This window comes from Biomphalaria glabrata, chromosome 2, assembly GCF_947242115.1.
Source record: "Biomphalaria glabrata chromosome 2, xgBioGlab47.1, whole genome shotgun sequence".
Classification (NCBI taxonomy): domain Eukaryota; kingdom Metazoa; phylum Mollusca; class Gastropoda; family Planorbidae; genus Biomphalaria; species Biomphalaria glabrata.
The window spans coordinates 44,362,481-44,379,587 of record NC_074712.1 but is presented as its reverse complement, the minus strand read 5'-3'; the positions used below and the strand labels follow the sequence as shown (position 1 = coordinate 44,379,587).

General features: G+C 36.6%; 1 protein-coding gene across 3 annotated transcripts in view; it reads left to right on the top strand.

Annotated features, from left to right (window-relative positions):
• Positions 1-17,107, top strand: part of LOC106055529 (EF-hand calcium-binding domain-containing protein 6-like) — a 52,981-nt gene that overhangs the window by 18,574 nt on the left and 17,300 nt on the right. For all 3 annotated transcript variants that reach the window (XM_013211815.2, XM_013211833.2, XM_013211824.2), the window contains exons 4-5: positions 15,346-15,440; positions 16,319-16,416. In XM_013211815.2, coding sequence (XP_013067269.2) covers positions 15,346-15,440; positions 16,319-16,416 — 193 coding nt within the window. The remainder of the gene's footprint in view (positions 1-15,345; positions 15,441-16,318; positions 16,417-17,107) is intronic.

Here is a 17,107-nt window from a genome sequence, read left to right as displayed (position 1 = left end):
TGAATTTGTGAACATGCACTATTTACATTAGATTTTTACCAAATATTTAAATTTTTACTACCTTTACTATTTTAACTGTGAATAGACCTTAATTTTAATTATATTACTGTATAGAATCTGGCCCTTGTTGTTTAGAGAGAGAGTAGTCCTTAAGGGACTGCAGGCACGACATGGCCTAAATTGTGCCGATGTGCCTCAAATCAACAAACAATCAACAAACAAGAAATTTGGTTCATTTTTGGGAAAAGTTTAAAATATCTTTGAAAAAATATCAGAGTGGTGTCTACACAGATGGTGCTCCTAGTATGGTAGTATGTTGATCTGGTACAGAATGAGTCACCAAAAGTTTTCGGTACTCAGTTTGTGACTCATCGTCGAATATTAATATCAAAGACAATGCTACTAAAATAAAACAAAGCAATGAAAAGCGTCAGTGCAAGGATCAATTGCAATTTACCTCGCGTCTGAAAAAAAAAATCCAATCCTTCCAAATGAAACTTCTAATGGCAAACAAAATGAGAGAAAAAATAATATTATATGTTCCCAATCTTATCTCTATGAGGAAAATGACATTGAACCTGACAAACGAATAGAATGACAATTTTGTGAAAGAACATTTGCTAAAGCTGGCGATAAAATTTCATCCATGTACTTAACGTTCCCTATCCACTTGCCAGAACTCCAACGAAAGTCAAAAGTTGAAGATGTTTAGGAGACAGAAATAGTTGATTGAACTCATTAATACGGATGCAGCAAAGCGTGTCTCTATAATTACACAAATCTGGATCAAGTGTTTGCAGTCATGTCCCAATTTGTCTGTGTTGCACCTCCTTCTTCTTCCATTGGTAGAAATACATTAATTGGCAAAACAGCATGTACTGAAACTCGTCACATGTGTATGAAATGTGAATAATGTGACTAAGAAATAGAAAGGTCATGAAATGCATGGCATAAAGATATTATTTCATTTATGTGTGGCTTGATGATAAGGAGATAAATATATTTCAAGAATGTAATTCCTTTTTGTTTCATGATTAAACATAAAGCTTTGGCAATGCAAATCATTTTTAAATTAGGCCTACAATTATAATTTTGTTACGAAAATAATTTACTGTTTGGGGTCGCGGCATATTGAGGAATTGTAAAAAGGGTCGCCGAGTAAAAAAGGTTGAGAACCGCTGACTTAGAGAAACATGAGTTACCTGTACCTATGTTCAAGCCTCAAACAACAAGGAAAGATAGCAAAAAAAAATAAATCTTTATTTGGGTTTCGGTTGATTCCCTTAGTTCAGTGCTTCCTAAACTGTGCTCTGCGAGGTCTGCATAGGTGTTCCACGAACTACTGGGATAATTAACCAGTGAGCCACAAGGTGAATTAATCTCTCTTTAAAAAAGCAAAAGTGTTCCGCTAAATACTCAGAATGTATGAAATGTTGCGTTAAGGAAAAAGGTTTACGAATCACTGCCTTAGTTTATATCACATTTTAATGCCATAAGAAGCAACTGTCTTTGGTTTAGCTTCAAGACAACATGCCTCAGATGTGTAAGACACACGTGCTTTATATAAACATAAATAGACCTATATATAAACATCTGTACTCGAGTTGGACTGTGATTGCTAGTTGGTTAATGGTGTGTTTTGTGCCTCGGGATGCTAATGTTCTGTTCCAACGTTCTGGTCCAAAGTTCTGTTCCAACGTTCTGGTCCAACGTTCTGGTCCAAAGTTCTGTTCCAACGTTCTGGTCCAATGTTCTGGTCCAATGTTCTGTTCCAATGTTCTGGTCCAATGGTCTGTTCCAATGTTCTGTTCCAATGTTCTGGTCCAATGTTCTGGTCCAATGTTCTGGTCCAATGTTCTGGTCCAATGTTCTGTTCCAATGTTCTGGTCCAATGTTCTGGTCCAATGTTCTGGTCCAATGTTCTGTTCCAATGTTCTGGTCCAATGTTCTGTTCCAATGTTCTGTTCCAATGTTCTGGTCCAATGTTCTGGTCCAATGTTCTGTTCCAATGTTCTGTTCCAATGTTCTGTTCCAATGTTCTGTTCCAATGTTCTGTTCCAATGTTCTGTTCCAATGTTCTGGTCCAATGTTCTGGTCCAATGTTCTGGTCCAATGTTCTGGTCCAATGTTCTGGTCCAATCACTGGTGGATCCAGAACTTTGGAGTGGGGGGGGGCGATTTTTTTCCAAACCCTAACCCTAACGCCCAGTAAACCCTAACCCTATGCATAAACGTGCGTACAGCATGTATATATATATATATATATTCGACATATGAGAATAAAATAAGACTGTTTCTCAATCTTCGGCGAAAAAAACAGAAAAAAAACCCAGTCTTTCTCTTGCAAGCTTGGGGGTCTGGGAGAGCGCTGTAAGTTTCTTTAGTGGGGTTCGGGGCGAAGCCCCGACGCCCAAAAGCGTTTTCTTGCATTTTCCTCTGCAGAAACGCATTCTTCTGACATCTACAGCTCATTATTTATCAGTGGGGTTCGGGGCGAAGCCCCGACGCCAAAAGCGTTTTCTTGCATTTTTCACGGCTGAAACGCATTCTTCTGACATATACAGCTCATTATTTATCAGTGGGGATCGGGGCGAAGCCCCGACGCCAAAAGCGTTTTCTTGCATTTCTCGCTGCATAAACGCATTCTCCTGACATCTACAGCTTATTATTCATCAGTGAGGTTCGGGGCGAAGCCTCGACGCTAAAAGCGTTTTCTGGCATTCTTCACTGCAGTAACGCATTCTCCTGACCTACAGCTCATTATTCATTCTATTATAAAGTGCCTTGTCAATAATGAGAAAAATATTCTAATATGAATTTATAGTCCCTTAATACATTGCAAATACAACTGATTTGTTCTTTGAAAAGATTAGATACCCCACATATTTAGATAAGGTTTTGAAGATCGAAAAAAAAAATTCGATTAATAATATTCAATAAAATTCTAGCATACATTGTGAGTTATAGTCCTAAATTTATTTAACTAGAAAACATGAGATAGAGTAAAGGTTGGAAAAAGTCGACTAGGAAAAGATTATCTGGCTTTTGAACTAATCTCAACCGTGACTGTTATATTGAAAAATTTCGTTTGAACTATAACTTTTCCAAAGCAAAGTCTTTCTTAAAATAGTTATGATAAATTCATGTCAAATTACACAAACTCTGTCTGGAAAGGGGAAGGGCGGTAAAATGAAAAGGATTAATTCTCGCTCCTTTTTATAATTTCTGCTATTGATTGCTTTTTGCATTAAAGAATAGGGGTTTGGCGACTCGATATAAGAATTTACTTTATAGCATATATAAATTATATTAGTGACAGATTTTTGTAATTTTGTAATTTCTTACTTTAATACAAAAAGAAAAAGTATTGATTTCTTCGATGGGGGGAAGGGGATTGCATGTATCGCACTTCCACCTGTTTATATTATATGGATATTCGACTAATTTTGTTCATATACTATGATTTCTCCATAAAAGCAGGACCGCCCCCCCCCCCACTCAAAGGGTTTAGATGGGAAGGGCGGTGGAGGTATTCGCTCTTCCCCTTCGAATCGGCCAACAGGTGAACGAAATTATATAAAGACCGGTTAAAATACCAATAACAAGTTTTAATCATATAGATATTTCATTGATTCTGTTAGCAAGCTGTGATTCCTACAAATAAATAGAACCGCCCCCCCACTCGAAAGTTTATGGTGGGGGGGGGGCGGATTGATGCCATCGCCCTCTCCCGACCCTACCAAATCGGCCAAAATACTAGAAAGGGGGGGGGCGAAATAATCTAAAAATAGGTTGAAATATAAATAATTAGTATATATTATTAACATAAGTAATAAATTCGCATAGAAATTGTGTGAATTCTATACTATAATTCGTCCGCCCCCCCCCGGGGGGGGGGGTCGGCCGAGTGGGGGGGGAGGGGGCGATCGCCCCTACCGCCCCCCCCCCCCCTGGATCCGCCAGTGGGTCCAATGTTCTAGTCGAATGTTCAAATCATATCGGCATTTACTATTCTGTGATCATAAGAAACTTGATATTCAAGTCATTACTATAGGGAAGAATTAGGAGAAAAGCTACAGACTAGTCAATGGTTCTGACTAAATATGTTACCACAGTGGTGGGCCGTACAATTAAGTATAATGTTGACTAGAAGAAATAGCCTGAGCGAGTGTTGGTAGTCTATTTGTGTACTTATATCAAACTAATAGGCACGGCCCGATTAATGGACTTTAAAAAACATATCAGATTTAAATTGCGAATAAATAATCGCTTTCAGTAAATTTCGGTTTCGATCCTAAAAAATACTTAGTTATTCTTCTCAAACGGAAAGTAAAAACGGGTTACATTTTTGTATAGTTTCCTCCATGGCAATCATTCACGGCCCTTGCGCTTATAATATAGATTTCAAAGGTGACATTTGGGCCGGTCCTACAGATTGCGAGGTCCTATGCGAAACGGATTTCGCGGAGCCTAGTCTAAGTAGGTATAAGGATAATTAGTGAAAATTAAAAAGTTTTGTTATAAAATAAATTCTTTATTGCATTTTTTTAATACTTTACCTAAAGCAAAATCAGGATCTAATTAACTTTACGAGCCATCTACAATAAAAGATAGTTTTCCAACAAAAAGTCGATAAACATTCTGATTTGTCTTTTAGATTTACTAGCAAAATATCGCTTTTGATTTTTTTTAAAGAGATCGAGATAGATTTAGATCTATATTTATATGCCAGTGACTATTAAAGTAGATTGGCTATTGGAACTTCACCTTATTATTTGTATTCAATGAAAACTTTGACAATGTCTTTTCTTTTTAATCGCAAGTAGAATTGGCATTTTCCATATCGAATGACACCCCAAAATGACAATTTTGTCTGTTTTTATTTTGAGTTTTCAGGATATTTTAATAATTTCAGGAGATTTTTAGGACTTTTTTTTGTATACTTTGCAATTTCAGGAGACTTTCAGGAGCTCCTGTGAAATCAGTAGGCAATGAAAACCCTATAATAAGTTAAAATGGTTTAATTTAATAATTTACAACTAGAGTTAACGCTGTGCCTATGAAAGTGCGTGGCCCACTGCGGCCACATAGGTTGCAGTGCCCTAAGGTCGGCCCTGGGTGACATATTCCGATTTCCCCTTTCAGATATTACATCTCACCATCAGGGTATTTCCTCTTTCTCGTCATAAATAATCTCAATTATTGTCTTAACGAATGCAACATTCTAACAAAATACTGACTGGTATTGATGATACAAAAATATATCTTTTTCATATGATACAATTGAATTATAACAAGTCAAAATGAGCCATTTCCCCCTTGTTCTAAGATAGGCATATTATATCAATATCGGATCAAATATCAGATTTGTATATCCCATGGCATCTGTTTCTTTTTACATCCTCGCTGTCTGATTCCTTTCAAATATAAGCTAACCTTTCAAATATAAGCTAACCTTTCAAATATAAGCTAAAGCTAACCTTTCAAATATAAGCTAACTTTTCAAATATAAGCTAACCTTTCAAATATAAGCTAACCTTTCAAATATAAGCTAACCTTTCAAATATAAGCTAACCTTTCAAATATAAGCTAACCTTTCAAATATAAGCTAACCTTTTCTGACCCTCTTTCTTCCCTCTCCCCACAATAGATGCTTTTAAAAGTCAATATAACGGACACTTTGTGTGTTCAACCTGGGAATTCCATGGTTCAACTTTGACATCCGCTCAACATTAACAATTCCAGTTCCGTCTTCTTTTGACCTTCGATTGAGTTAAAAAAAAAACCTCAGTAAACTGTATATTGGACATCCTTCTACAACCTTACACACACTCACATAAACACGCAAACAAAAACTCATGTACACACAAACAGCATCAAGATACGCAAACACACACATGCTTGTACAAATACACTCAGTGCTTCGGAAGGGTATACTGTACATTTTTCAAGTCTTATGTAAACTGCACCGCGTGGTACCAACCATACTACCACACTGCACACAACCACACTGCCACACCATAATAAAACTCTCCATGGATTATGCTGATCTGCTTTAAGTCACTAGAACGATCTCCAAGTGAAACAATTGGTATCGATTCCATTGATTACTTTTATAATGCGAATAACAATACCAAAGTTTCAGTAGAAGGAAAAGGGTACGGTGAAATCGATTATCAGTGTGGTCTTATTGACCAGAAAGTCCCCCCCCCTCTCTTCATCTCCAAGTTCCAATTCTCCCCTTCCTTTGGGATGCACTGGAGCGTGCAGTACCTATATATTTGCCTGTACCAGTGAGATACCACGGGTCACTGCCCTCGTGTCCAGTTTGGCTGACTCAGTTATGTGGTACACCTTGTGCTGCACCATAAGTGACCTCTAACTTTTGATCTTGTTTTGTTTTTCTGTATTTTCCACCATTCCCTAAGAGAAAATGTGTTTGATTGGTTGTAATGTAATAGACACAACCAGAGTCTCAATAAACACATTGATTGTTATTAGTCTTCCATTCGTCTCCTTGACTCCAGCATGTTGCTATGACCCTGACCTATTTTTACACACGTTTCCGTTTGTTCTTTTACAGCTATTGGTAGCTGAATTCACAACTTGTACCCCACTTTCTTCATTCATGAGCTTAAGCTGCCATTCAGTTGCCTCTGCTGCCCGACATATATTTACAGCCTTGCTAAGGTCTAGGTCTGGTTCTCTCAAAAGTCTTGCTCGGGTGTTCTCATTCTTTATGCCACTAACTATCCCATCCTTTATTAGGGAATCTTTAAGCAAATCAAACTCACATGTGTTTGCCTTGAGTTTGATCTCAGTGACAAAGCTGTCAAATGACTCTCCTTTGTGTTGAGATCGCTGGAAAAAAACATGTCTTTCAATGGTAACATTTTTTTCTTGGCCATCAGTACTTCTCGAACTTATTAAGAATGCAGTGAAGTGTATGGAAGGACTTGCTAATCTCACTTTCATTACATTCATTGTCCGTCCATTGGAAAGTGTTATAGACCTGCACTGCTTCTTGGCCGATCACATGCAATAATGTCATAGACTGTACTTCTCTGCTTTTTGTATCCAGTCCACTTGCTAGCGTATAGATCTGAAAGGATTGCTTGAACATTTTCTAATTTTCTGCTACGTTGCCATTTAATTCCAGCGGATTATGGCCATGTAATAGACACACTAAAATAAACACATTTCCGTTGGATCTTTCAAAGCTATTGGTAGCTGAATTCACAACTTGTAATGAGTGTAAGGAATGTAAGATTAGCAAGTCCTTCCACACACTTCACTGCATTACTAGCCACTCCAAACACATGCACTTACTATCACAGTAAAGGTTAAAGGTTAGACACCTGGTGAAGACACTGAACAATGTTTTTACTTATTGCTGAGTTGAAAGTGTTTGCGTTCACTAATCGAGCTTCTTCGTGATAAAGTCAAAGTGTCGGCGACACAATATCCTCGTAGACTCAATAGTTTTTTTTTAGTATTAAATATGTCACGGCGAGATAGTTTTCTTCTTACTCAGCACGCTGCTTAAAGATAAGCTGATAAAAGATAAGCTGATAAAAGATTTAAAAGATAGCCACAACTTGTGGTCCTGTACTGTACTTTCTGCCCTTTGACTTAGCAAGACCAAAAGGAAACAAATTTTTACATAAAATTTTCTCCCCTTGACAGTCCATGGAACACACAACAAACTTTAAATGTCTTCATTCATCCCAAAAGTTCCAGCATATTCTATTAATTGTCTAATCTTATTATAGTGTTATCCATTTCTAAACTATTGTGTCCTACATACAACAGGGCCATCATTAATTTCTCCAATTTATTTGGTAATAAAGTAAATAACAAAAATATTCATTTTCTTTCTCAGAAAAGATCAAACGCTTTATTATTTTGAAGACAATATTTAATATGTTGCTCTGGATCTTTAAAAAATAATGGAAATAACTCAATTGTTTAATGCAAACATACCACATATACAACGTAGGATGTCATAAAGGATGAACATTTTTTTCTACTTTTAATTAATATTTAATTAATGAGTCTATGAAGTGAAGAGACAGACAGAGGAATACTAATAATCTAATTGATAGCTTAACTGATAACAAATCAATAGTCAGTGAATACTTGGTCTAGTGGCATGCGCTATGGACTGTTGTCTCTATTGTCGCGGATTGGAACCCTCCCCACACGATTTGTTTAGTCTAAGTTGGCAAAATATGTAGGTCGCTGCTGGGGCTACGTAGCCACGTGAAATACTGCACTCCTCATTAATCTTCGGACTCGAAGGCAAGTCTTATATGTCTAATGACTGTTTTAAGAAAATGACATTCAGACGCATACACAACACAACAAGATGATCTTCCACTATTCTAGTTGGAAGTTGTTTGAACATGTTTAAACCTTTACCATTTGGTGACTGCATAAAGTGACAAGATCTAGACCTGTTTTGAGTTTAACGTTTTCAGCAACACGAAATTCACCTTGGATAGGAGTGGAGTTCAAGAGATCATAGCGATCTAAGCCCCCCCCCCCTCATTTTCTTTTAATCCACGGAAAGAAATGAAAAAGTACTATATTGCTTTTGTGCTTTGGAAACTTCATTAGTTAACACTTGCAGCCTCGCTTTCGGAATCACGTGCCGTCATTGGTTATTGATGTAACACTCATTCCACTCTTTGCCTGGAGCCTAGGAGATAGCTCATTGTTCTACAAGACAGCGTCTATCGCGTTATGGGGCACAAAGTCAACTCGATTCTCTCTCCAGGGAACTTGTCTAGAAACTTCGGTTTCCTTAGGCCAGTTCCACCGCGGGGATCAAAGAAGGCTAGATCACTGCAGGTCTGCATTATAAATTCGTGGCATAGTGTTGGAAGAGTAGATTGATTTCATGTGAAGGTATTCTTATGCATTCTACATTAACTTTAGTTAACTGTCTATAATTATTTATAGCTGTTTCTGCTTTTCTATGGGACATCTTCTTCCCATAGGTTTTTGTACAGGTTATTGTCATACTATTTTATCACTTGAATATAGGCAAGTACCCTGTTAGAAATTCTACACCATAAACTAATAATTTTGAGCTAATATCAATGTGAGTAGTTGTGGTCATAACATTTCTGTAAGTAAAGACAAGAGTGGCTATTATTAGCAAATTACGTTTCACGTGTTTTAAAATGTTCTCTGTTAAAATGTTCTCTGTTAAAATGTTCTCTGTTAAAAGCCCTGGATGAAATTTGATGGTTGTTTGTAAACCGTTGTTGCTAGCCAATAGAAGAAGTTTCCTCTCCCGGTCAGAGTATCGGCCAGTCGAGGACAGAGCCTAGATCACGTGACATGGTTTTCTCAGCCTTCCCGCACAGAGAGCAGAAGTTTGTCCTCAGACGCCGTCCAGTGAAATCGTAAACCAGAACGTACTATCTATGTTAATTAGAATGTTCTATCTCCAAAGAAAATTTATATCTTTGTATAATTAGCTTTGAACGATATTTTGTTTTACACACAAATGTTTTAATTAGTTGTACAAATATATTTTCAAGGCAAAGATTCTAACGATACATCTGCTGTGAATAATTTTTTTTTGTTGAAAACACGCGAGGCAGGGACCATGGTGAAGAGATAAATATAAGCCTATCTGAACAATTTTTTTGGACTTAATAAAGAAAACAAATTTTGATATAAGTTAATGTTGACATTGTCAACAACTGCCATAGATTGTGTATGGCTAGCACGATTCGATCCCTAATAGAAAGATTCAATTCAAGAGATAAAGGTAGTTCGTAAAATCTAAATCTCACTTCCCAGAGAAACATAACTTCAAAACGCTGCTTTACACCACTCCATCTTGGCCCATTTTGGTTAGAAATTACCATATTTTAATGTTCGTGTGTTGAAATCAATTGAAAATTTGTTTTGAAAGTGTTTTGTTTGCTAATTTGAAAGTGTCTGGGTCACAATGACTTCGCGTAAAACGGATAATCAATAAAAATTTTCTTATCAAGTGCTCAGTTGATCTGAAAAGAATCGAGCCAGCAGATAGATCAATCGCTTTTGAATAGATTTCAATGTTACCGTGAATAGTGGAGTCTATTCTTTACAATATTAATGGGCTTTATGAAGTGTGCGCTCTCTCTGCAATAGTCCGGGGACTGTCTATTAAGAGCCGAGCGTATTTCGAAGCGAAGAAGCAGAACATGGACAAATAGACCAGAGGTGAAAGAGAGTGAGAGCTCTTTGAGAGTTTGGTGCAGTTAATAGAGCGTTCACGTATTGTCTTTGTGGGCCAGCGGTTCAAATACGCCATAGACATCTAGTGGAAAGTTGATTGAAAGGCTTTGGAAAGGAGGGGGGGATTAAAACCCACTTAACTTTAAGGTTTTTAAAAAGACACGGTTAGGCTTTGTCAACAAAGATTGTACTGTTTGTTGCCGGGAAAGGGGGGGGGGGGAGGGTGTTACGATTTTGATGTTATAAGTTTGGATCATAATCTCAATCGATCTGTCACTCTTCCAGTGTTAGAGTATTCATGTGTGTGTGTGTGTGCGCGGGGGGTCTCACCTTTGTTATGACATTGTTATACGTTGTTGTCATGAAATTGTTATGAATTGTCTTTATCTCGATAGCAAAATAACAAAATTACTCGCTTTCATACATCAAACATCAGTCTTGTGACGAAAAGAAGTAAAAGTACGAACTGATGACAGAAGTATAACAAGTGTGAGATAAAAAAAATAATTTTTAAATATTCGCTTGTATTGACTATGGAATGAAATCGTATCGATTATTTTGAAAAAAAAAATCATTCAATCAATCATGTCATCAAATCAATCATTTCATCGATCATGTGATAGAAGATTTACGTGCTGCATTTTCAAAAGCAATTAAAAAAAAAATGTCTGCTGTGGTCATAATTCAAACTCGAGCCTCCATGAAAGGAGGTAAAATTGTTTTGCCACTGAGCTATTAAAATACTTATAAAAATTGAAGGTTTTATTTGGCCACTGTTAGTTTGAAATCGTTGTCAAACGCCCTAATTCTCTCCCCTTACCAATTAAAAACAAAATGTTTATAGATACCTCAATACACCATGAGCAACATGTAGTGCACACAAATACATACGTCTCTAGTGTGCACATTGTATTTACAAAGTCCTAGTTCATAAAGTGTTGGTTGTGTGTGTGTGTGTGTGTGTGTGTGCGTGTTTCGTATTGGAATGTTGTTCGTGTTTGCAACTATAGTGTTGTTGTTATAGTGGTAATTAATAGGTAGAGAACTTGGTCAAAATTTAAAATTCATTTGTTTGGGACAAAATAATAATCTTCTTTAATATGATAATGTTGTTTAATATGATAATCTTCTTTAATATGATAATCTTCTTTAATATGATAATCTTGTTTAATGAACATATTCAGTAATATAGCCGACTATTTGAATGTGTACAAAAGTTCAAACCTAGCCATGTATTGTCAATTTGTAGCCAAAAAAAAAAAAAGGAAGAAAGATTTTCCAATGAATGTTTTAAATAAATTTGTTTCAATTACAAACCTGACACTAAGAAATAGTCATACATTGAAGACTTTCATGTCATACAGAAAAAACTGCAAATAAAAGAGGTAAAATCCCAAAAATATGTCGAAATAAAAAAAAATTCTCTCTCCCCTGATTCCTGTATGGTTGAGCCATAGGAGCCATCATCTGTTCCATATTTTTAACGAAATGAACATGACGATGGGGGCTGTTGTGTATGGTACTTCCTTACTGCCCCTAAAGACATCCGTTTATTGCTGTAACAAGGCACATTTTCACATTCTTAACATACATACTTCACTCCTCATATTAATTTGAACAATTATTTTTTATTTGATCAACTCTGCGTTTTTTTTTTTTTTTTGCCTCAGCTGCCCAATTTCACGCCATCATTCCACAATTCCTGGAGGCGCGGTTACTCTTCCTATCCAGGGGTCCCGGGTTCGAATCCCGGTGAAAACTGGGATATTTAATTTCGGGATTTTTAGGTCGCCTCTGAGTCCATTTAGCTCTAATGGAGTCCACCCAGCTCTAATAGAGTCCACCCAGCTCTACTGGGTACCTGACATTAGTTAGGGAAAATTAAAGCCGTTGTGTTGGCCACATGACATCCTCATTAACCGTGGGCTACAGAAACAGATAACTTTTACATCTTCTGCCCTATACATCGCAAGGTCTGATAAAAGAACTTTAATTTTTTATTCAACAATACCAGTCTATGTGCTACAATCATATGTCTGTAGTACTGCCCTGTAAAATGTTTTCTGAAGTTGTTTTCTGCTATACACGCACACAGGATCTACGTCTGTGTCAACCAATGCATAGCGTCGACATAACTTGGGTTGCATTTTTTCAAAACATTGACAGGTTCAAGTTTTGTTTATTTTGTCAATCGATCTGCATAGACGTAGCTCAGTAGTGTTAACATTAATGACAACAGGCGACAAAGTTCCTCAGAAATGTCCAAGCGAGACCTTCTTAGTTCACTCTTTACATGTGATGACCTTTGAACCTGCTAACATTTTAAATACACTGGATCTAAGTCCTTCGATTCAATTTTGTTTCCATTCGCTGAAAGTCGATAATTAGTTCTTAAATGTTTAATGTCAGGGAAATGCTGATGTAAGCAATAGGCCTACTCTCAGTACCCACTCCTCCCCCAGCTTTTTTTAAAATTCTCTTCAAGTGCTAATTGTTAGTTTAGCTTCAACAGGATCATGGCGACGTTACGTCACTGCGAGGGTGCTCAGGGAGGTAGGATCGAGGGCGGGAATCGATCCATCATGTCCTACAGAGACCATGACTCAAGTGTCACGTCTGCCACTTGATCAAAAGTCAACATCTCCCAAAACTTTCCGACAGTTTTGTAATCTGAATGATAATAACTAGTGTCAGCCAAACAGCTGAGATAAATGACAACACACGGGACGTGCGGGGCGGTGTAGGCCTTAAATTAATCCGTTATTATTTGGAAATCGTAGCTGTGTAAGAACCAACAGCTTTAACTGTTATAAAGACGGTAAATGGACGTAGCCGGCCTGGATAAGGGGGGGGGGGAGTGGGGCTGGGGAGTGGGGAACCCACCGTTCCATGGTAGCGAAACTCCATTTGAAAATTTTAAATTTACCCAAATCAAGAGTTTTAGATGGTGGTGATGCAAAAGAACTACGCTTCACTGAAATCTGTTGGTGAGAGAGGTTCGTGTTGAGTCCTAGCTCCAGACCGAAATTCCAAATGCTTATGACCCAAGTTGTAGAGATGCCAAAGGCGTATCACCTAAGGTGTAGCTCCAGACCGAAATTCCAAATGCTTATGACCCAAGTTGTAGAGATGCCAAAGGCGTATCACCTACGGTGTAGCTTCAGACAGAAATTCCAAATGCGTATGACCTAAGTTGTAGATCCAGACAGATATGCCAAAGGCGTATCACCTAAGTTGATATACAAACTTGAATGAAGCTCAAAAACTTCTTTTACAAACACAATTTTACAATTTTCAATCTCTCTTTAGAGATCCATTCAGTCACAAGTGTCTCAACTAACTTAAAGACAAAGAATACTGCTTTCACCATACAATATTGTCACGTGGTTCAATCTTTAGTCACAGAGTCCGCCCTTCTCCTCTTCCGCTTACCCTTTTTCTATCCAATCATCTGCGACAATCCTTCCTAAAAATTTCAACAGTGTATTAATCCCACGATTGATTCTTCCCGATGACTGCTAAACATACAGTGAAGTTAATACATGTTACTTTGTCCTATGTAGAAATAAACCAAAGTGCCTACACCAGTGTTTCCCACACTTTTTCCTTAACGGAACACTTCACATATTTTGATTATTTAGAGAATACTTGGCTTATTTTTTTTAGTTAATTCATGTGATGGCCTACTAGTTAATTATCCCAGTAGTTCGTGGAACTTCTATTCATCATTGGCGGAACACTAGGGTTCCGTGGAACAAAGTTTGGGAAACACTGGCCTATACATTATAGTTGTTTGGGGTTCACACACATACTATAAGTAACTATATTACATAGATTAAAATAAAACGCCCCAAACACAGACTTTTAAGATGCCGCCTCTGACTACAAAAATGCAATTCGATTGGTTGAAACCTGGCCTTGAAGCTATTGATGACGTAATCCACCTGTAGCGACCTCCTGAAAGCAAACAAAGGAAATGTAACTCTGTAGTATTGCTGCTATTATTGACTAGGTTACATCAACATTAGCTTTCTGTGGATTCATCACTTTTCCAGACACACATTGATACCTTGCTTCTAATCAACATATGGAAGGGAACTATGACATCTGAAGAGGTTCAATTATGTCGCTGGAACAGACAGAAAACAAAAATTTGAGAGGGAAAGAAAATAGTTGTTTGAAATGTTGCAACTTAGTCATTCGATATTCTCTAACGAGATGCTAAGGTCAATATTCATATTGATATCATATTGTTATAGCAACAACTCACGAGGACGTCAAGAAGAGACCACCATTGCCATCAACTTTATTATCTTTAGATCTAGACGAATACATTGACGCCAAAAAGGTGCAAGAAAAACCTCCAAATGGATTAAATTGTCTATCATGTGCTGAACAGATTTGACAAAGATTAAAGTTTCCTGTGATTGTTGTACTAGCGAGACTGTTTAAAACAAGCGATCTAAATAGGTTTCTATTACGTTTGATCTAAATAGGTTTCTATTACGTTCGATCTAAATAGGTTTCTATTACGTTTGATCTAAATAGGTTTCTATTACGTTTGATCTAAATACTATTACGTTTGATCTAAATAGGTTTCTATTACGTTTGATCTAAATACTATTACGTTTGATCTAAATAGGTTTCTATTACGTTTGATCTAAATAGGTTTCTATTACGTTTGATCTAAATAGGTTTCTATTACGTTTGATCTAAATACTATTACGTTTGATCTAAATAGGTTTCTATTACGTTTGATCTAAATAGGTTTCTATTACGTTTGATCTAAATAGGTTTCTATTACGTTTGATCTAAATACTATTACGTTTGATCTAAATAGGTTTCTATTACGTTTGATCTAAATAGGTTTCTATTACGTTTGATCTAAATAGGTTTCTATTAACGTTCGATCTAAATAGGTTTCTATTACGTTCGATCTAAATAGGTTTCTATTAACGTTCGATCTAAATAGGTTTCTATTACGTTTGATCTAAATAGGTTTCTATTAACGTTCGATCAATATATTAGAACGTGTATTTCTGTAGGAGTTAAGGTTAGCTGTTAGTTTCCGATTTGTTGTTGACTTACTTGTGTGTAACTCTCCAGGTAACAGAGCTAGTGTTGAGGAGCGAGATGTGGTCAGCAGGGCGTCCACTCGCATGTCAAGAGCTTCTGGTCAAGCAAGATTAGAGATTGATGAGGTCAGTTCTCAGTGGCAGACAATATCTATTTGTACTGATTACTAAACTTCATGCAGGAAATGAAATCTATACATCTTAGTCATTCATTTTAATGACAAACATAGTCATTGGCTTACTGAGAAGATAAACTGTTTTGATTTTTCAAAGCTTAAATGATCAACTCACTCTGTCTGTCTGTCTGTCCGTCTAGTAAAAAGTTTGAACATGTTTATTCTCCCACAGTAGTTTTAATGTAAAAATAAACGTATAACATTTTAAAAATGACAAAAACTTCTCAAATATATATTTAGCTATGTCAAGGACTGATCTACTTTATTTAGGGAACTTTGTTTAAGAAAAGTAAAAAATGCTCAGATTTGTTCTATATAATTAAATAGACAGTTTTTGGATACCTACATATTACAGCTTTCTATGATGGAACTGAAACACTAATCACGAATTGTACCGCTTTGTAAAATTTTCAAGTGCATCAATTGTGACCGATTTATTTTTTGTTCGATCTGAAAATACAACTTATTTTCTTATTGTCTTAACAACTTGGTTGTTGGTCGCCAAACAAAAGACGCGAGGCAGCCTTAGGTCTATAACAATGGCTTCAATGTTCAAAGTCAAACAGAAGTAGGCCACACTTTGTTGTCCAGTTCCTGAAACCTTTAAGTGAAGCTCTAAAGTTGTCTGCTATGAGAAGAAGAAACATCGTCTGGTTAATGGACATTAAGCACCAGAGGTTCTCAGTCCTATATTGGAGAAGTGATGTGTTTGCTTGTAATTGAAGTGAAACATGGATCACTAATGCTCTTTGTGCTAGCAAGTGATTTGAAGATCTAGGTCATTCCCTGTTTGAGACAAGTCACGTTCTGTATGTTGTCCACTTTCAGCTGGAGGCCAGTTTACGCGAGAGGCTCAAGAACAGATATTACGACGTCAAGAAGAAGTTCAAGGACAACGACCCCGAGGGACGGGGAAATGTATCTAGGTGAGTAAAGTAGTCCAGGGTGAGCACGTGATGGCGTGAGTTCACATAATTACATTTTTCATGTGCTCACAGAAAATTAAAAGTTTAAAAAGTAAAAAAAAAAACAGAAAAATATTCTTGATTGTTGTAACATTCTCAGTCTGGTTTGATTCGATGTCTTTAAATAATTCAATAGTTTCTCAATTCAACGGGTTTGATTCGATGTCATTAAATAATTCAATAGTTTCTCAATTCAACGGGTTTGATTCGATGTCTTTAAATAATTCAATAGTTTCTCAATTCAACGGGTTTGATTCGATGTCTTTAAATAATTCAATAGTTTCTCAATTCAACGGGTTTGATTCGATGTCTTTAAATAATTCAATAGTTTCTCAATTCAACGGGTTTGATTCGATGTCATTAAATAATTCAATAGTTTCTCAATTCAACGGGTTTGATTCGATGTCTTTAAATAATTCAATAGTTTCTCAATTCAACGGGTTTGATTCGATGTCTTTAAATAATTCAATAGTTTCTCAATTCAACGGGTTTGATTCGATGTCTTTAAATAATTCAATAGTTTCTCAATTCAACGGGTTTGATTCGATGTCTTTAAATAATTCAATAGTTTCTCAATTCAACGGGTTTGATTCGATGTCTTTAAATAATTCAATAGTTTCTCAATTCAACGGGTTTGATTCGATGTCTTTAA